The following is a 22,310-nucleotide window of genomic DNA, read 5'->3' as shown; positions in this document are numbered from 1 at the left end:
TAACTATCATCTTCTTCCTCTCACCCATCCACCCACACCCATCCACAACCACCCACTATCACCCCCCGCCGCCGCCACCACCACCGGCAAACACTGCTCATCACCGGATGCTGTCATTTCTCCACAAATCCAGCCACCACTCATTTGAAAGGTTGGTTTATAAATATTTTTTTTTATTATTATTTTATTTTAAGGGTAAGATGAGTAATACAAAAAAATCATTAGTAAAAGAGTCAATTTAGCTAAAATGTTTTGAAAGTAGGTTATTGTGCAAAATGCACTATAAAATGGGTCTATTTCCACCAATTCTCTTAAAACAAGGGGTCATTGGCAAAATGACATTTTTTTATAGTGCAATTTGTACTTTAGTCTAGTTTCAATAGTTTTTAGCTAAATGACTTTTTTTATTAATGAATTTTTTCTATTACTCATTTTACCCTTAAAATAAAATAATAATAAATTAAAATAAAATCTCTAATAACTATCATCTTCTTCCTCTCACCCATCCACCCACACTCATCCACAACCACCCACTATCATCCCCCGCCGCCACCACCACCGGCGACCACTGCCCCCTACCGGCGGCGAACACTGCTCATCACCGGATGCTGTCATTTCTCCACAAATCCAGCCACCACTCATTTGAAATGTTGGTTTATAAATATTTTTTTATTATTATTTTATTTTAAGGGTAAGATGGATAATACAAAAAATTCATTAATAAAAAAAATTATTTAGCTAAAATATTTTGAAAGTAGGTTATTGTGCAAAATACACTATAAAATGGGTGATTTTCACCAATTTCTCTTAAAACAACGGGTTGGCACAGCTTTCTAAAAAGACTTTATATAATATTTAGCTATAAAACTTTTTGTAAGAACTGTTTGGATTTAAAAAATAAAAAAAAATGCTTATATGACTGTTATAAGTAAGCTAATTGAAAATGTTTCTATAAAAAGTGCTTCTACAAACCTTGCCAACCAGGCATAATCAAACTTTAAAATGTCAAATTCAGCCTAGATTTGGCATACCTAACTTGCACGAGATATGCCAAATATATTACTATGAATGAATTAAGTATTATTATTTGGTACCTTAAAATGTCTAACACCATATGAGGTAACATCATAATTAGTTAGCGATACTCAATAATACTTATTAAATTCAAATAAGTGAGACTCGATATACCCAATAGCGGTATGCCATATTCTTATGGTGTTGGACTCCAATAATGCTTTTAGCAATTAATATATATATATATTAGACTATTGTGTCCCACATAGAATAAGTGTACGAATATTGAACTATTAATAAGAACATGTGTAACTCCACTAATCACCAATTGATTTTTAGATAGAGCCTCATGATTCTTGTCAAGGTATCAAGAGTCAATTCCCTAGAGGGCATTCGATCCACACCGATCCAAAAGAGTGAGTCAAGCCGCACGAGATTCGTATAGTGCGAAAAGACACTTGAGATCCAAAAAAATAAGCGAGCTGAAAAAAAATGGGTTACTTGTGATGAGGTGATACAAGATTGGTGAGCGAAAAATCGCCAGCATCTTGAGGGGGATATTAGACTATTGTGTCTCACATAGAATAAGTGTAAGAATATTGAACCATTAATAAGAACATATGTAACTCCACTAATCACCCATTAGTTTTTAGATGAAGTCTCATAATTCTTGTCAATATATATATATATGCAGTAGTATATATTGACTCAATGACTTGTAAACATTGCAATGGAGATATTCACCCGGAATATATATAACATATTTTTTTTCTTGCAATATATTGGATGAAGATGTCTGATTGTAAGATAAATTTTAGTATAATATATTTTAACATATCATTTGAAGTATGTCCTTATATATTAAGAAATAGTTGACAAAATAAAATGAGGGAGGCTTGGTAGACAAATGTTAAAGGATTTGTACTAAGTACAAATTAATAAACTAAATGTAACTTTAACCTTACTACAATCATAATAAATAAAGAACCATTAAAAAAACTGTGATTAATTATTATTATTATTTTCATTCGGAGTTGATTGTACGGAAAGGGCTAGTTCTTGTTCAAACATATATAGTAGTCTTAATTAGACTACTTCAAAATACTTAGAGTACAAGAAAAAAAAAAGAATATATATATATATATCTTTTATATAATAAGTCTATATAATAAGTGTGTAGATAACGAAATTTTTTTATTTTAATAGTTTTTATTTTTTTAATGTTGACTTTAACGGAATATTCTTATATTTAATAGAATATTCTTATATTTAACGGTAATTTGTAAACACTTAAACTTAAATAAAATAAAATAAATATTTAAAAAAATTAGAATATGATATTTTTGAGATATTTTACCATGATAATTATTTTAAAATAATAAATAATTAAACAAATTAAAATATAATATTTTTGAGATATTTTACAATGATAATTATTTAAAAATAATAAAATCATACGTTTTACAACTTAAATAAAATTTAATTAAACTTAAACTCACTTATTAGAATAATATTATATTAAACATATAATATAATCTACTATCAATTAGCAACAAATTGTTTTTTTTAAATAGCAAGAAACTTAAATTTAAAACTCATGTATAATATTTAATATTACATTAAACATATAATATATAATCTATTTTTGTCATTCCCAAGTTTACAAATTAGAACAAACATAAACCTAAACAAAAATAAATAAATTATTTAATTAAAATATGATATTATTTAAAATTTATATGACATTAATATAAATTTAATAAAAATAATTAATAAATTATATAAATAAAACTTAATAAATGTGCATATTATCTAGTATAAATATATATATAAATGGTTTGCTATTCCGTCAACCTACAATTAAAACTTAAGATATTAAAAATAAAAAACTAATGTAAAACTTCTATGAAGTTCTATTTTGTTTTACTTTTCTCTGCCTTCTCTTCAATTCAAATGTAAGTATATATTTATCATCCACAAGATTACCTATAAAAATAAACCACACCGTTTTATAATCAAAGCGACTCAATATACATTAATATTTGAACTTGTCTTCAACTAATCACATCGACCTTGAAATAATCCTACTACACATGACTTGTTTGTCATTAATAAATAATTAATAATCGTAATCATAATCATTAGCAATATAATAAAGTCAACTTGTATATATGTATGACGACCTGATCAATTAATCGTGTATGTACTCATTCAAGGATGTAAACCTAGCCGTCCACTGAAAAAGATGGTGAAAACGAGCTCATATATATATATATAAATCAAATATGTGTACGTAATATGTATATTACTAAATATATCATATACATCTTTTTCTCATTTCCATGGGTCAAAAAAGATATAAACCTTTCTATTTTAAGCGGCCAGTTGATCTAAGTTTGAAATTATAACATATGACTCAACAAAAATAGATATAATAATAGGTACTAGCTAGTAGTGGATTAATATATATGTATTTATGAAAACGATTTCAATGAATAAGATAGAGATTTATTATTATTATTATTATTATTATTATTATTATTATTATTGTTATACATAATAAAGATATAAGCAGCTGGGAGCCAGGGTACTAAAAGTTGGAAAACTTCAACATATAGCTAGCTACAAATACACGTTTTCCATTCCAAAACGAAAACCATTTCCAATATACTACTAAGTATAAATAACCTCATAAACACTCTTCTCATTCCCATCTCGTCCCAATTATATCCATTATACTCTATCTATACCAATATATACTTGTCTCTCATCAGTCTCTATAGGCTAGCTCCCTCTTGATTTTGGTTCTACTGAGATCGTTCTCTCAAATCATACATATATATAATATACACACACACGCACACACACACAACTACCACAACCGCAGCAAAAATGGGTTATGGAAAGTCTGTGTCCGTGGTGTATTGCATAGTGCTAGTGTTGCTATCAGCTTCAACTACTCGGGCTTCATTAAGATCGTCTAGTCTGAAAGTGGGGTTTTACAAAAGGAGTTGTCCAGCAGCAGAGTCAATCGTTAGAAAAGCTGTAAACAAAGCTGTCTCACTCAATCCAGGCTTAGCTGCTGGCCTTATTAGATTACATTTCCACGACTGCTTTGTCAGGGTGCGTATTACCTCTCTCACACTAGTGTATATGTATGTGTGTCTATATATGTATATATAATATTAATGTTATCATATCATGCACATGCAGGGTTGTGATGGTTCTGTGCTACTGCAGTCCACACCGGAAAACACAGCCGAGAGAGACCATCCAGCCAACAATCCAAGCTTGCGAGGTTTCGAGGTCATCGAAGAAGCCAAGGCTAAAATCGAATCCATATGCCCCCAAACCGTATCCTGCGCAGACATTCTCGCTTTCGCCGCTCGTGACAGTGCCAACATAGCCGGACGCATCAACTACGCCGTCCCATCTGGACGCCGTGACGGCCGAGTCTCCTTGAGCGACGAAGCAGGCCAAAACCTACCACCACCGTCCCTCAACGCCCAGCAACTCATCGCCAACTTCACACGAAAAGGGTTGTCTGCCGACGAGATGGTGACTCTCTCAGGAGCACACTCCATCGGTGTCTCCCACTGCTCTTCCTTCTCAACCCGCTTGTACACTTTCAACGCCACACATCCTCAAGACCCCTCCATGGACCGTAGATACGCAGCCTTTTTGAAGACCAGGTGTCCGCCGCCGATGATGAGTAACGGTGTTGATCCGACGGTGGCGCTTGAGTCCCGCACTCCTCTTCGTCTTGATAACATGTACTACGTAGAGTTGAAAAATCACCGGGGGTTGTTGACTTCGGACCAGACACTGAAGAGTAGCAGCTCAACCTCAAGAATGGTGTTGTTGAATGCCCGCCATGGCTCGTTGTGGGCTGCTAAGTTTTCCAGGGCGATGGTGCGCATGGGCTCCATCGAGGTTCTCACTGGCCGGGGGGGAGAAGTAAGGAGGTTCTGCAGCGTGGTCAATTAAGCCATGCAATACAAGAGTTGACTATTTGACTTTGGTCTCAACGTACAACACACATATTCATTCTTTGGGTTTTCATGATTTAATTTATTTTGTTTTATTCTCATTATTTCAATTACGATATGCAAAAGTGTAAATCAATTTCCTTTAATCATTTTATTTGAGTTCAATGATTTGTTTGTCTTGCACACACTTGAAATTCTTACAATGATAAGTGCAAATTAGTGGATTTCTATGATATGAACATGTTGTTCTACCATCTCATCTTAAACTATTTATTTATGCTTATATAATAATTACTAGATAGCTTTGATTAGTTTCTATACTTATCATCCTACTATACCTATATATAATATATATGTATATATAATAGAGAGTTCTATAATGAGGGGATTACTTTTGCCCCTGTCGGTGAAAGCATCTTTCTGTTTTCAGTATGTACATAAATTATAACTTAATCTTTTTTATATAACGATGTACATTGTAGTTATAATATACATCCCACCAGTTTTTGAGAAATTCTTAATAATTTACGGTGCTAAAAACATAGTTCAAACAGTTAGTAGCACACGTGCTTATTTTTTTTATCCGCGTGGAACTTACTATTTTGAACTCTATTTTTCAGTATGGTAAATTATTCAGAATTTCAAAAAAATTGGTGGGATGCCTACTATAACTACAGAGTACATCATCATATACAAAAATATCATATACATAGTACATCATTATTCTATTTGAGATTATAAATTTTCCAGTTCGGCCAGTTTGAGATTACTGTACACTTATAATGTGATCTATTACTCTTTTATTGTTTCATTATGTGGAGAATTCGGTATGCGTCTCCTTTGTTCTTGTAAGTGGGAAGACTTAATTTTAGTCTGTGCACTTATGAGAACTGTAAATGTGGGAATTTTTCCCTTGTGAAGTCCCATCATCAAGAGAACCTCAAAATTACAAAGGATGTTAAAGGCCATGAAACCCATCCTAACGAAAAGGTACTTCAAGGCACGCCACATAGGTGCCACCAAGGAATCATGGACCTCGCTCCGACCGTGCATGGCCCCCTAACCAATGGCCTCGCCAAGTGAGGCGCGGTGTATATATGTGTGTAAGTGTGGAGGCGTGCACAACGGCCTCGCATAGAAAGGGTCGTCATGCATGTGTGCCTAGATGCTAAGACGCGCGCAAGTCTCTCCCACGATGTCACCATGGAGGAGTTTTGAGACGTGCGAACCATTTGCTAAGGGCCTCGCTAAGCGAGATCAGATGCATAAGGCACCCCCTCATAGGTGCTGCTAGCGTAGCTCGGCGTGGAAGAAGGCCTCGATGCATCTCCAGGCGCCTAGGGTCGCCCCCGTGACTCGGTGTGAAGAAGGGCCTCACATAGCGAGGCCCGATACCTTCGAGCGCCTTAGGGCGCGACCTGCACGTGGCCCGATGCCGAAATGCCATGGCCCGATGTTCTTGGATGGCCGCGTAGCGACCCGCACATGGCCCGATGCCTTGGATACCGAAACGCCAAGTTGTCAAGAAGTGTTGAGAACCCAAGATGTCGAGAAGAGCTGAGTTCGCGAGGTGCCATGTCCCGCCTTTATGCATTTACGTGAGAGCAACACTAGGAAAGACCAAGTAATCATTCAATGTCAAACTAGAATGGATAAAGACGACTGATGACATACTACAAGCTATCATACACATATAAGGAGGCTTGGGAGGAATTAATGCCTTGGAAATGATAGGACGGCCATCAGGTACAAGGAATGCGTACAAGTAAGGGGTATACAGAGGATTCAAATGTGTGATTCTGACATCTGTATCCGACAAGTAATGGTGACACGAACTAGTACGGGAAGTGGTAGCATGTTCTGTACATCCCTGACCATGTGCCAGAGCCGACACCACGACTCTCTACACCACTACGCCCTGCACCACTACCTTGACAATGTACCTACGTACGATCTTGTTCCCTGGGACCACCTTGTATCAGGGGACATTAGAGCTCATATATAAATAGGCTTCGACCCCTCAAACTAAGGGGTTGGAAAATTCTTAATATCAGACTATTCTAAGAGCAATATACGAGTTTTTCTTCTACGATTCACTTACAATCTTCTTTCAAATTTCTATAAGTTCTTTTGCGTTCAGAAGACATTTATTACGCCTTTGAGTTTTCCATCCATATTTCATTGATGAATTTCTGTCGTCAACAATTTGGCGCCGTCTATGGGAAGGACAAGCATTTAGCCAACGTTCTTTCATTACTTCCAAGGAAAAATGCCAAGGTGTTCAAAATGCTTGCGGCAATTACAAGATGTTGAGGTTCACCTGGACGGAGAGCAACTGAGGGCCTCCAAGAAAGACCCTCCTTCGCCTAAGCATGGGGATATGCTGGAGGAATTTCCTCCCCCAAGGGAGGAGAAGGAATCATCATCCCTGGGTATCCCGCCCGACGGAGGTCATCCAGAGCCACCAGCACACCCACATCCCCGGCCCCCGGTGGCACCACGCTCTGGCCACTGAGACCCAGGTCCCTCGAAGCGTAGGCCAGGCAAGAGTCCCCAAGTACACTCGGTGAGTTCCAGCTCAATGACTCGCTTCTATGAGGACGAGATTTGCGAGTTACATAAGAAGAACCGAAGGCTGGAAACCACGCTAGAGAACATGCAGGAGGTTTTAAACTGCCTTCTGCAAGGAAAGTCGAGCATACCCCTTCCAAAGCATAAAGAGAAAGAGCGAGAAAGAGGGGAAAGCATTATCCCCATGGACGATGGGAGAACCCGACTTTCCACCAGAAACACTCCCCAGACAAAGTACCATGAGGGACCTAGGCCGGCGAAATACCCCCAGGAGCAAAGGCGGAGGGACAACGATGGTCGTAAGAATGAAGCCGAAGTCACCTCTAAGGAGGCGCTGCCTGACCTAAGAGAAAAGCTCAATGGGAGGAGGTCAGAAGTAAGGACGACACCTCCTATGGCCCCTCCGAAGGGCAGAGAGAAGAGAAAGGTCAATCCTACCAAGCTGAGGGACTCCTTGCATAGGAGGCGACATGAGCTAGACACCGAGATGAGGAGCCTTCAGAGCAAAATCGTCACGACGTCTGGGGGGCACATTAACGATGAAGAGAGTTTGAATACGAGTCACCTTTCACGCTAGAAATCTAGTTGGAATGACTCCCGACCAACTTTAAAGAACCTCATATGACCCTGTACGAGGGTACCTCGGACCCCAAGTACCACTTGGATGCCTTCAACGATTTAATGAAACTAAGAGGGATCAATAACAGGGCAAGATGTCAATGTTTTGCTGTCACGTTGAAATGGCTTGCATACAAATGGTTTAAGAGGCTGAGGTCGAGGACCATTAGGTCATGGCAATAATTTTCCGACTAGTTTCTCCAAAAACATCATGTTGTACGCAATTACACCATGCCGAACACCAATCTCGCTAACATAAAGCAAGGTGAAGGAGAAATCTTGAAGAGCTATATTCATAGGTTCAACATAGAGGCAGCCAAAGTGAGGAGCCTGACCAAGGGAGAACTCAAGATGGAAATCACGGCTGGAGTGCACCCAGGTAGCAAGCTTTGGGATAATATGCTTAAAAGGGAAGTCACCGACTTAGATGACTTCTACGAAAGGGCACAAAAGTACATTCGTGTCAAGGATGGCCATGAGAACCTAAAGGCAGGAAAAAATGAATCCCATGTCAAGCCTTCAGCACATGAAGGGTCGAATGGGGAAAAAACGAAGAGGGTGTACGAGGGGCCGAGAGATGACCACCAGAGAAGGCCTAAACGGGGAAGCGACCCCAGGCAAACGACTTACACCTTCTATACAAACCTGACAGACACCAAAGAACATATCTACCTCACGAATGAAGGTCGAGTTCCCTTCAAGAGACCCTTGCCGATGAGAAAAGACCGGTCCAAGAGGGACCCTAGAAAATACTGCCAGTACCACAAGGACATCGACCATACCATAGCAGAGTGCACCCATTTGAAGGAAGAAATTGAAGATCTCATACGCATGGGGCACCTAGGCAGATATGTCAGAAGGGAAAATCAGAAATCGAAGGACGGGCCGGCGTTACCTCAGGCTCGAGAAAGAGCCCCGGAAATACAAGGAGAAGTGAGAACGATCTTCAAAGGTCTAGGGTTTGGAGGAGAGTCTAGGAAGGGTTGAGGCAAGTACGCTAGAGAAGCCAGACAGAGTCCACCACCGTGTGTCATGAGCCTGGAGCAACGACCCTCGAAGAGTTTTAAGGGAGAAAATAACTCAATCACTTTCATGGAGGAGGATGCACGAGGGGTGCACTTCCCCCACAATGATCCTTTGATGTTGACAATCCAATTGGCCAACATGCGGGTGCATTGGGTCCTCATAGACAACGGAAGTTCCGTGGATATCTTGTATCACCCTGCATTGAAGAAGATGGGTTTGGGCATCAGACACTTGAGACCCTGCCAATCCTCCCTATACGGATTCACAAGGGACTCGATACAACCCTTAGGGGTAATCAAATTGGCCTTCACCATGGGAGAACAACCCAGACAAACCACTGTCATGGCAAACTTTGTTGTGGAAGAATGTGTTTCAGCTTTCAATGCGGTATTGGGGAGACCATCCCTAAGAGAATTGAAAGTGATAACTTCAATATATCACCTAGCTGTCAATTTCCCAACTCCTGGGGGAATAACGAGTATGAAAGGGGAACAGAGAGAAGCGAGGGAGTGTTATAACACCTCCCTCCGCACGTCTATAAAACCGTGATAACCAATGGCGATGGTAGTACATGGAGGCACAAACCCGCAGGAACTAGACCCTAGAGTCACAGAGGAGCTAAAGGCTGAACCTGTGGAGGAGTTAGAAGAAATCGTAGTGATGGAAGAGCCCTTACGAAAGTTGAAGGTGAGAAAAAACCTTCAAGATGACACGAAGGAAAAATTGGTGAGGTTTCTCAAGGACAATCTGGATGTATTCGCTTGGAGTCACGAAGACATGGTGGGGAGAGATCCTTCCATCATGTGCCACCATTTAAATATAGCCCCCGAGGCAAGGCTCGTCAGGCAGAAAAGATGAGCGCTCAACCTGGAGAGATATGCAACCTTGAAGGAGGAGGTTGACAAATTGAAGGCGAATGGGTTTATTCGTGAATCATTCTATCCCGTATGAGTATCGAACCTCGTACTAGTCCCAAAACCGAATGGAAAATGGAGGGCTTGTGTGGACTTCTCTAACCTTAATAAGGCTTGTCCTAAGGATATCTTTTCGCTTCCAAGAATAGACCAACTGGTGGACGCAACAGCCGGACATGAGTTACTTAGCTTCATGGATGCTTACTCTGGATACAACCAGATACCCATGAACTTAGCTGACGAAGAACATCCTTCATTCATAATGAATAAAAGACTCTACTGCTACAAAGTCATGCCTTTTGGATTAAAAAATGTAGGTGCCACCTATCAGAGATTGGTGAACAAAATGTTCGACACACTTCGGAGGTATACATTGACAATATGTTGGTGAAGACCAAAAATTTCGGAGAACTCAACGGGGACCTAAGTAAGATGTTCGACACACTCCGGAGGTACCGAATGAAGTTGAATCCACTCAAGTGCACTTTTAGAGTCTCCTCAGGAAAGTTCTTGGGTTTCATGGTCAACTCCAGAGGCATTGAAGCTAACCCTGATAAGATAAAGGCCTTGGTAGAAATGAATCCACCCAAGAGCAAGAAAGAGGTGCAATGTCTAACGGGACGGGTAGCAGCCCTTAGCAGATTCATTTCAAGGTCTATGGACAAGTGCCTCCGCTTCTTCAACATCCTAAAAGGGACCAAAAAGTTTGCTTGGGATGGAGATTTTGAGGACGCTTTTACCAAGTTGAAGGAACACCTAGGGAAGCCGCCCTTGTTGGCTAAACCTAAAAAGGGCGAAAGGCTATACTTATACTTGGCAGGATCCGAGCATGCCATAAGAGCTGCCCTAGTTAAAGGAGAGAAGAAGCATCAACAACCTGTGTTCTACGTCAGTAAATGGTTGGTAGATGCGGAAACCCAATACCCAAAGATAGAGAAGTTAGCATACGCATTAGTCGTGGCCTCAAGAAAGTTAAGGCCTTACTTCCACACCCATGCAATCGAGAGACTCACTGATAGCCCTTTAAGACAGGTCTTGCACAAACATGAAACCTCGAGGAGACTGATGAAATGGTTGATTGATTTAAGTAAATTCGACATCACATATACCCCAAGGACCTCCATCAATGGGCAAGTGCTTGCAGACTTCATAGTGGAGTTCACCTATCGACCACATGAAGAAGGAGATATAGGAGAGGGTCAGTCGGTCGGAAATTAAGAGGAAAGGAAGTTTGAGGAATGGAGCCTCCATGTAGATGGAGCATCCAACGAAGGGGGAGCTGGAGCAGGTATCGTGATGACTGGACCCGGAGGACACAATATGTATTGCGTGATATGATTTAGGTGTGAAGCCTCAAACAACGAGGCAGAGTATGAAGCGCTCCTAGTTGGATTGCGGTTGGCCTAGGGGCTAAAGGTAACACATTTACACATTTTTAGTGACTCACAGTTGGTGGTATTCCAGGTGAAGGGCGAGTATCAGGCAAGGGGTCTATCTGGGGCAATTGGAGGGGTATAGCACAGTGTTGGGGTTTTATGCCCTAATTAAATCCCAATTTCTTTGTAATCTCATTTTATTATCAATAAAAGAATAGAAATCATTTTTTGACTTGGTCAATCACTTTGCTCACATATTTTATTTTCATGATTATTTGTTTAATATAAACTTCTATTAAATCCCGAGCATATAGCTAATCGTATTTATAGTGACGTAATCACAGTGGAATATAAATATGATTATATGTTCAAAATAAGTTAGTCATAAGATTAGTCAGTGCACAGGATTTACACTGCCTTGCCAATCTATGATATGATCTACTTACACATTGTGGTGTTATGTTCTTTCCAGAACATTAGCAAAGTAGATAAGATCGGATGTATTTGTTACATCGGACAGACTCGATATTGACAGTTGATAAGATAAGTAAACATACCGTTATTATCTATTCTAGTCATATCATATAGTTGACCATAGGTCAATTCAATCTCAATTCTGAGTGGTTAGTATTCTAACTGATTGTATTATTTGAGTTCTTTGACTTGTTCGTTACCAGCTTACCCTACGGACTAGCCCATACTTACATCTTGGGAACTCGGTAGTATAATTGAGTGGGAGTGCTAATCATAGATATGAACATCTATAGCTTCTGATAAAGAAGTGAAACGATGGTTTCCTTTTAGTTTGGTTCAAGGTGTTAAATGATAGAGATCTCATTTCAGTATTTAAATTAGTTTACTGAAATATCATTTACAAGGAACTAAGTGTTTTGAGGATAAAATACAATGAGGGGTAAAACCGTATTTTAGTTCCATCTTGTTGTAGACCGTCTATAGAGGATTGGGTGACAATTATGGTTGTAACAATGGATAATTAATAGCGTACCTATATTTGTTATAGAGTGTTCTATGAATTCAAGAGTGCAATTCCGAGTCTTTAGTGGAGTCACGAGGAATTAATAAGTTAGTAAATTTATTTGTTAGATTTATGATAACTTATTGGAGCTTGATTTCATAGGCCCATGGTCCCCACTGTACCTTGGACAAAATCATCTAGATAGTCTCAATTAATTGATTTAATTATCAATTAGAATTATCAAAGTTGACCAGGTCAATTTTGAATAGTTTTACAGGGTTATGTAATTTTGAGAAGAAAAGAGAAATTATGGTAGATTTATTAATTAAGATAAACTAGTATCTAAATTAATAAATAAGCTTAAATCAAGGTTCCAATTATAAATAATTAATTTGATAAATGATTTAAATAATTAAATCAATAGAAAATAATACAAGCCTTGATTTTTAAGTCCAATGGGCTTATAATCAAATGGGAAATTTCACGAGCCTAAAGCTCATGATAATTTCGACCTAGGGCTTCAAATTGGCTATTATTTTATTGATTTTTTAATTAAATAAATGACCTAATTGAGTCTATAAAAGGAGTGCTTAGAGAGAAGTTAAAAACATATGTTTTAGAAGTTCAGAAGTCACAAGTCAGATTTTTTGATAGTTTTTAGATTCTCTCTAAACACAAGTCCTTTTCTAAGCCTCTTTGTTATTTTTAATTCTTCTCTCTGTATCTATCTCATGTGTTGAGAATTGCCCACTCTAGTCTAGGTGATTCTAAGGATACTTTGGAAGACTGTGAAGATAATAGAAGATCGGTTCAGTTTCTTGATAATACTTTGCGACAAAAAGGATACATGGGTTAGAGAAACTGAAGGAAGGATTCATTCATTCCGCTGCATATACTGTAAGTATTCTTATCATTATTTCTCTTTGAATTCAATTTTAGAAACATGTTCTAGGTTATCTCATATTAATTTGTTTAATATTAGATCGACATGAAAATAAATAAAGATCTTGTATGAGTTTTCTCAACACATAGAGAAAATCCCAAGAGAGAGGAATACCCATGCCGATGCCCTCACAAAGCTGGCTTCCACTAAGGATGGAGATACCCTCGAGTCCGTACCTGTAGAGTACTTATCCAGGCCAAGCATCATTGAATGAGACATGCATATGATTAGTACCCCAAAGGAGTCGTGGGCCGACCCAATTATAAACTACCTGAAGGATGGAGCTCTACCAACAGACAAGAGGAAGGCTCGTAGGTTGGTGTATAAAGCCGCTCGGTACACCTTAGTAGACGGAGTCTTGTTCAAGAGAGGGTTTTCTGTGCCGCTCTTGCGGTGTGTTGATGAAGAGGAGGCAATGAAAGTTCTGTATGAAATACATGAGGACGAATGCGGTAACCATGCGAGTGGGCCATCCACGACCAGGAAAGCCATGAGGCAAGGGTACTACTGGCCCTCTATGGAGAAGGATGCAAATGACTTTGCGAGAAAGTGTGACAAATGTCAGAGACACGCAAACTACTCCCAGAAGCCCCCAAATGAGCTAACTAGCTTGACCAGCCCTTGGCCTTTTGCTATCTGGGGGATAGACTTGATAGGCGCCTTTCCCGCAGGCAGGGGTGGAGTGAAGTACACAGTCGTAGCGGTATATTACTTCACCAAGTGGGTTGAAGCAGAACCTCTAGTAAAAATAACAACCAAGAAGATCACCACCTTTGTCAACAAATTCATTGTCTAAGGTATGGAGTGCCCTATAAAATCATTTCTTACAAGGGCACCTAGTTTGAGGGGGAAACGTTCGAGGAGTATTGTAAGGAGAAAGGAATAAGAAGAAGCTTCTCAGCTGTTGTGCATCCATAGGCCAATGGGCAGGTGGAGGCCATTAACAAAGTCCTTAAGAAGAACTTAAAAACAAAGCTAGAGAAAATGAAGGGAGCCTGGGTCGAGGAGCTACATAATGTGCTTTGGGACTATAGGACCACACCACGCACAACCACTGCGAAGACCCCTTTTGCCTTAGCATATGGATGTGAGGTTGTTCTCCCAGTTGACATGAAGGTTAACTCCTTTAGGATACATGCATACGAGGACCAAGTCAACCATGCATCAATGGCTGAAAGCTTAGATATATTAGAAGAAAGAAGGGAAAGGGCGCAGATAAGAGTGGTAGTATACTAGCAACAGGCAGCAAGGTACTACAACTCGAGGGTGCGAGAAAGAATGTTCAGGGTAGGAGACTTAGTACTGAGAAAAGTACTCCCCAACATGCGAGACTCGGGGGCGGGGGTACTAGGGGCAAACTGGGAAGGACCCTACCAAGTCGCTCAATGCATACCACCAAAGACTTATAAATTAGCACGCATGGATAACACCGTAATACCTCGAGCATGGAACGCGGAACACCTCAAGACATACTACCAGTAAGACTTCCATATCTGATGCAAAGAATATCCGTATTTAGTTTATTGCATGTTATGCTAACTTTGCAGATAATAATCAAAGAGGTTACCCAGATAACCTCACAAGTAGATGTAACCATTTCATATATGTCATTGTAACTTGCTTACTATGAATGAAATTGTTTGCAACTTCGCATGCTATATTTCTTCTCTATGCAAGCATCCACCAAAGTGCTTGATGAAATAAATTTCACCAAGCACTTGGGAGGGTAGGACAGGAGGCACGCATATATGCAAAAAAAAAGAATAAACTCGGCAAGCTATCTCTTATATTCAAAAGGATTAGCTACCCTTATGAATATCAAGGGAATAGTAAAATAATTTTTTTTTTGCAAAAAAGATGACCTCCAACCAAAGGCTGACACCCCCGTTGGCAGTGAGGCTATAAGGAGGGAATCTCTCAATAAGTCTAGAACGACCACTAAGCCGGCTAGCCAAAAAGGGTACTAAAAAAGACCCTTGTAAAAATAGTAATATGCATAATGACGAGAAGGACGCTTCTCACAAGAAATAACAAGTGCGCACAAAGAATATAAAAGGATACTAAGAACCCAGGGGTTAACATGTCCTTACAAGTATAGTCAAGGTGCACCAAAAAGACTATCATCATCAGATCAAGGAAGAGATACGTAATCCATGAAAAATAATAAAAAGAGGGACTTACCACGTCCCTTAAGTTTGATAATCATAAGAGAATGACAAAGGCGAGAAAGGCCAATTCATCATTCATTCATTGACATAAAGAACAAACAAGGACATATAAATCAAGAGTTCCACACACCATTAAGGATTTATGAGGAGTTCAAACAAACAAAAAAAGAGGAAAACAATATGGGGGATTACCCAGCAGCAACATATATGTATGCAAATAAGCCGGCTGCAGAGAGATCTACGGGTTTCCACCCTGACCCTTCCACTCAGAGATTTTCTCAATTGCATAATCTCCAAAGGGAGACAGGTCGACATCGGGGTTGGTCCTCCATACGGCGTGCAACGTGTGCTCAATTATGTCGTTCTCAACATTTACAAGTTTAGCCTCAAGCGCAGTAATCTTCTCATTTAGAGTATGGATGGTAGCTTCAAGCTTAGTGTTGGAGTGAGAAGTTGATGCAGCCTGGGCTAATGCATCATCTCTCTGACAAACCGCCTCAGCAAGTTGACCCTCCAAGTCACGGACCCATGTGGACAAACTATCCTTTTCTGCCTCAGCCATCAAGAGATTCCTCATTGCCCCCTTGAGCTCGTGTTGTAGCCGTTGTGTGGATGAAGAGCTCGAGGCGAAAAGACGGTGACCCAGGATAGAAGCCTAAGTAAGGACAAAGAAATAAAATAAAACCTCAAGGGCCAAACGATATCAAAACCGAAAAAACATACATCGAGCATTTTGATAAATACCTGCAAGGAGGCTCGCATATAAGCCTCTCCCAACTCGGCATCAGGAATGTCGTGCATATAACCCCACTCACCTTCAGAAATGTTTCCCATGTAATGGCTCATGGCTTCCCCATACTGGCTTTCCAGAGGATGGCCTCCAGAAGCGGAAGCATAAGCTCGACGGGGGGAAACATGTGTACCCGTCGAGGCATGCTTCGACAAGGAAGGAGATTGAGAAGGTCCTGATCCATCTGCAGTTGGGCGGGGGGCAGAGGGGCACGAAGTCACCTCTTTAGGCAGAGAGGCACCCGAAGGCGCCCATCTCAAGCACCCCCCCCCCCCCCCCCCTCGCCCCTTGAAGGTGGAAGGGCCTCACCAAAAGAATGAATGACAAAATTCCTCTTAGGCATAGAAAGAGGGCATGGGCGTTGAAAGTAGACTCGCCACCAAGCATCAACGGTGGAACCTGAGAAGTAACACCATCGGTATGTCCGTCGTCAGCCACATCCCTAGCCCCACCGGCCAAGGACCGTAAGCATGAGTAATTCTTGAACTCCACTTCCTCGTCCGTGTCCATATGGTCACCCGACGGGTAAATGCAGTCTTTATCAGCTGTCTCATCATAATTGTCTTCATCATGACCATATATCCATGGAACAGTGGAATTGGATGAGACGGAGCATAAGGAGATAACTTGATCCGGGGATAGCAGCTTGTATGAATAAAGATTGCCCTTTGTGAAAAGGCCACTGGCCTCTTTGCACTGGGCCGACACATCTAGGATCTTCACCACTCGATCATGGGTTGATGATTTCAAGGTAGGGCTGACAACCCCTTCAAGACCTGCGGTCAAGAGAAAAGAAATAACCATAGTTAGATAAACCAGAAAAAGGAAGAGTAAAAGAGAAATTTCTCGTATATGAACTCAAGGTGGGAATTAGCTTACTTGAAGCGTTGAAGCACGTATGTTGGGTTGACATGCTGGGGGTGAAGAAGAAATCACTTTTCTACGAGCCTTTATTGGAAATGGAGCCCTCTACGAGGGGAAATCTTGTATGGGCCACGACTTTCTGGAGCTAAAAGAAGCCGGGGGCTGATGGGTTCGCCCTAAGGGTGTAAAGGTGATGGACCTCACTTATGGAAGGCCCTCTAGAGTGCACTTGTTTGTACAACACGTATAAAAAACTGAGCACCACCCAAGAGTTGGGGGACAGTTTTAGGGACGCCAGCTTGAAGTAGTTAAGTACCTTGACAAAGAAGGGGTGAAGCGGCAAAGCTCCACCAAATCTGATTATTGAGTCGCTGAAGGCAACGAGCCCTTCGGGCAGCTCAGACGCATGGTCCTCGCGCTTTGGAATTATGAATTTGATGTCTGACGATAGCTGGTGGGCCTTTAGCATGTTGGCAAGCTTGACACTAGTAAGAGTGGACACGATGCCCGCGTCTTCAGAATTGTCGGAAGTCCTCCTCGACATGTTGGGTATCTGGACAGAGACAGGAAATTTGTGAGCAACAGACTTCCTCAACCCCCTATAAGGTCATCTATGTGTCTTATATCTACTAGCACCCTGCTTGACCCTAGGACATGTGACCGGGGGCAGGTGAGGAAGCGTGGGGAAAATCATAGAAAGAAACTTAGGTTCGATGGGTTCACAATCAACACCCTCAGGGAGGGGACCCCTATGGCTTGAGGATTCGTCACCACAGAAAGAAAAAGGCTCAGAGGGTAGGTTTTCCTCTAGGCAGGCGATTTCGGATATACAATCCTGAAAGGATGATTTTAGTTGGGAGACATACGTTTCATGCCATGGGGAGAAACCTAAACCCTCATCACTAGTAATATATTCGAGTTCCTTCCCAAGGCGACGCACCTTCTGCCTAAGGTAGGACAGTCTCTGTAGGTAGAGCATTCGCACACCCCCATGGTTAGGGGATTTGTGAACGTCAACCTCAGAGTCGGAAGATGACAACTCGATATTAGACGAACCTTCAAAACACTGCCTAGACGCCATGGGCCAGCTAAGACTCGAGGACGTATGTGCGTGAGGATAACCCTATATCTACAACATGAGTATGAGGGGTATTAGCAAAGGACCTATGAGTATGTACTTGAAGGGCCATAAGAAAAGAGAATAAAAACCTCTAAAGAATGGGTGCATTTCAGCCAGTGACCCTACCCCCGTATAAAAGATAAAGGAAACATGCATATCATTGGAGGAAGAAGGTATACCTGGGTGTGTATGTATGGATCCGCAGATGTGCGAGGACAACCTTTTGGGGGCGTAAAGAAGGGCCGAACGACAAGCGAGAGCAGATCCTTAGCAGTAAGAGAATTCCTAGCGGCACTACAATGCAAACCTGATATGAGAAGAAATAAAAAAAAAATAAAGAATGAAGAAATGAAAAGGGGCAAAAATTACCACAAGAATGCTTCTATGGAGGATAGAACCTTGGAGCTCTTGGAAATGACTTAAAAGGAATACCACTAGGCTAAGCAAGTCTTGGTGTGAAGATGTGGGTTCAAGTCTTAGGGTATTTATAAGGAAAGTCAAGGCTTTCTAGCCATTGGATCAAATTTAGATGGATGGTGGAGACCAAGAGCCTTGGCAACCTTGGGATCCGCACTTGGAAATGATCGACTCTTATCACATCTTAAGAGCATACTTGGATCACAACCAAAATTAGTTGGCTTTTGTGTTTCTCTATGAAATACAAAGAAATACACCACCAATGCCCATTTTGTGTTTCCTCATCATTCCAAGATATCATTCAAAAGGTTAGTCTTCCATGCCCCTTCAAGAAAGGGCGAAGCATGAGTGCCATACTTATCACACATAACACATATTAAAGAGTCTACAAGAACACTTGAAAGTGTACTCATAGACTCGGGGGCAAGTGTGAATGTGGGAATTTTTTCCTTGTGAAGTCCCATCATCATGAGAACCTCAAAATTACAAAGGATGTTAAAGGACACGAAACCCATGCTAACAGAACGGTGCTTTGAGGCACGCCCACATAGGTGTCGCCAAGGAATCATGGACCTCACACCAAGCGTGCATGGCCCCCCAACCAATGGCCTCGCCAGGTGAGGCGCGACGTATATATATACATAAGTGTGGAGGCATGCACAACAACCTCACATAGAAAGGGTCATCATGCATGTGTGCCTAGATGCTGAGATGCGTGCAAGTCTCTCCCGCGATGTCACCATGGAGAAGTTTTGAGATGCGCGCACCATTTTCTAAGGGCCTTGCTAAGCGAGACTGGATGCATAAGGCACCCCCTCATAGGTGCTGCCAGCGTAGCTCGGCATGGAAGAAGGCCTCGATGCATCTCCAGGTTCCTAGGGTCGCCTGCCTGACTCAGTGTGAAGGGCCTCGCAAGCGCCTTAGGGCGTGGCCCGCACATGGCCTGATGCATTGGATGCTGAAACTCCATGGCCCGATGTTTTTGGATGGCCTCATATAGCGACCCGCACATGGCCTGATGTCTTGGATACCGAAACGCCAAGTTGTTGAGAAGTGTTGAGAACCCAAGATGTCGAGAAAAGTTGAGTTCGTGAGGCGCCATGTCCTGCCTTTATGCGTCTGCATGAGAGCAACACTAGGAAAGACCAAGTAATCATTCAATGTCAAACTAGAATGGATAAAGATGACTGAGTATGTCATTCATGACATACTACAAGCTATCATACACATATAAGGAGGCTTGGGGGAATTAATGCCTTGGAAATGATAGGAGGATCATCAGGTACAAGGCACGCGTACGAGTACGGGGTATACGGGGGAGTCAAATGCATGATTCTGACATCTGTATTCGACAAGTAGTGGTGACACGAACTAGTACGAGAAGTGGTAGCATGTTCTATACATCCCTAACCATGTGTAAGAGCCGACACCACGACTCTCTGCACCACTACGCCCTGCACCACTACCTTGACAATGTACCTACATATGATCTTGTCCCCTGGGACCACCTTGTATCAGGGGCCATTAGAGCTCATATATAAATAGGCTTCGACCCCTCAAACTAAGGGGTTGGAAAATTCTTGTAATATCAGACTATTCTAAGAGCAATATACGAGTTTTTCTTCTACGGTTCACCTGCGATCTTCTTTCAAATTTCTATAAGTTCGTTTTCATTCAGAAGACATTGATTAAGTCTTTGAGTTTTCCATCCATATTTCGTTGACAAGTTTCCGCCGTCAACAAGAACTATAGGGAGCTGCTGCCGAAATTTCAACAAATATGAAATAATATTAGAAGTATAAATCACACTATATGTATATAGTAAACCTGAATGAGATATGTTCTTTACCCTTTAGAATTGGAGTGAAAAGGTGGATTAAGACACACACATACAAAGTGGTTCTAAGTTTGATGTATAAGTGTTTTGTGCAGTATTACTACACACGCTCAATATTGCCCACAAGAGCTGGATTAACAATACAAATCGATTGTCCGTGGAGTATGAAGCTGGGGTGTTGGCTTTCGTTGAAAGAGCTAGGGGTTTTGAAGATGTAAAATGATTTGTGAGTTGTCCTTGTAGAAGATGCGTGAATGTCAAATTTCAGACGATTGAAGTCTTAGAAAGCCATCTATTCGTAAATGGTTTTCTACCAAGGTATACCAATTGGTTTTGGCATGGAGAGGAGGAAATAATACAAACAATGAGAGAGTTTGGTCCGATAAAGGAAGATGATATGGTAGATGTTTTCTAAATAATATTTTGAAACCCATGAACGATGAAGAGGTTGAAGGTGAGCATGTTGAAGAGATACCCATGCAACATTTAAGGGGCATAAATGATTATAAGGATTTGTTTGAGGAGATTGAGACTCCATTTTTCCCTGGGTGTGAGAAATACACATCGTTGAATTCTTAGTAAAGTTGATGTATTTAAAAGTTTTGAGAAAAATTCCTAATAACATATTTGATGGAATTTTAGTGTTGATCTTGGTTCGTTGCCAAAAATCAGCTTCCAACGTCAGGGGGCTCCATTAGATTTTGTTGATGTAGAGAACGCTATAATTGAATAGGATGAAGGAAAGGAAGAGGAAGAAGAAGATGAGGAAGAGGAAGAAGAAGACGTGGACACCACAAATGATTGACAACATGACAAGAAAGAGAGAAATTAAGTCGCTCTCTACCTCTCGAATGGGACGTGACAGGACAAACGTATACAGAGGTAGGATCTTTCACAACTTGTTTCAACATGGAGGTAGGGTTATTGGTTCGATAGTTCGCGGATCCCCAATATCAAGAATGGGCAAAGGTACCGGAGGCCACCAAAAGGAGGATATTAGTGCGGCTAGAGGTAAATTATCTTATATAATATAATTTTTTGTTCTCTTTAATTATATATCAAAATTACCAATAATTGTTTGTTAATTAGGATGATGTATTTGACATCGGTCGATAGAGATATACAACTGAACAACTCCTTAGAATATTGCACAACATAGATAAATCATGTGCAAAGCGCTACACAGATTGGAAGTATGATATGGGTGAGCATCTTAAGAAACATGGGAGGGATAATCCATACACTAGTTGTACGACAGAGCAGTGACAAAAGTACATTGAGTACTCCTAACGCCCAGAAGTCAAGGTATTTTCATTTGTTGATTATATATTTGTTATACTTGACTATTTTAATCTAATATATGACTAATACTAAGTGTTTTGTAGAAATGCTCTGAGATAAACTTAGGAAAAAAAATGAAACAACCAAGTCATGGAGGTTCTCAATCAATACTAGATTTGAGATATAAAAAAGCAAGTTAATTAAAATTAACATTTTATTTCTCATTTTTATATATCCATCCAAATTGTTAGAGAATATATGTATTATTGCTCAATGGAATTATGGAAAAACCAAATACAACTCTATGCAAAAATACAATGGACAAGATAATATTGATTCAATAAGTATTACAACTCAATTGCTCAAAATACAAGTAAATAAAAAGATGTAGAAGAAGAAGATTACA

The 22,310-nt window shown here is 40.5% G+C and overlaps 1 protein-coding gene across 1 annotated transcript; it reads left to right on the top strand.

Annotated features, from left to right (window-relative positions):
• The first annotated feature begins 3,883 nt into the window (after positions 1 to 3,883).
• Positions 3,884 to 5,001, top strand: LOC133822364 (peroxidase 5-like). The gene is made up of 2 exons (XM_062254703.1): positions 3,884 to 4,137; positions 4,228 to 5,001. Exons 1-2 carry the CDS (start codon positions 3,907 to 3,909, stop codon positions 4,999 to 5,001), a joined length of 1,005 nt encoding a protein of 334 aa, XP_062110687.1. The 5' UTR covers positions 3,884 to 3,906.
• The last annotated feature ends 17,309 nt before the right edge of the window (positions 5,002 to 22,310 follow it).

Source organism: Humulus lupulus, chromosome 1, assembly GCF_963169125.1.
Source record: "Humulus lupulus chromosome 1, drHumLupu1.1, whole genome shotgun sequence".
Classification (NCBI taxonomy): Eukaryota; Viridiplantae; Streptophyta; class Magnoliopsida; order Rosales; family Cannabaceae; genus Humulus; species Humulus lupulus.
The sequence above is the reverse complement of the archived record's forward strand: the minus strand, read 5'-3'. Positions and strand labels throughout refer to the sequence as shown.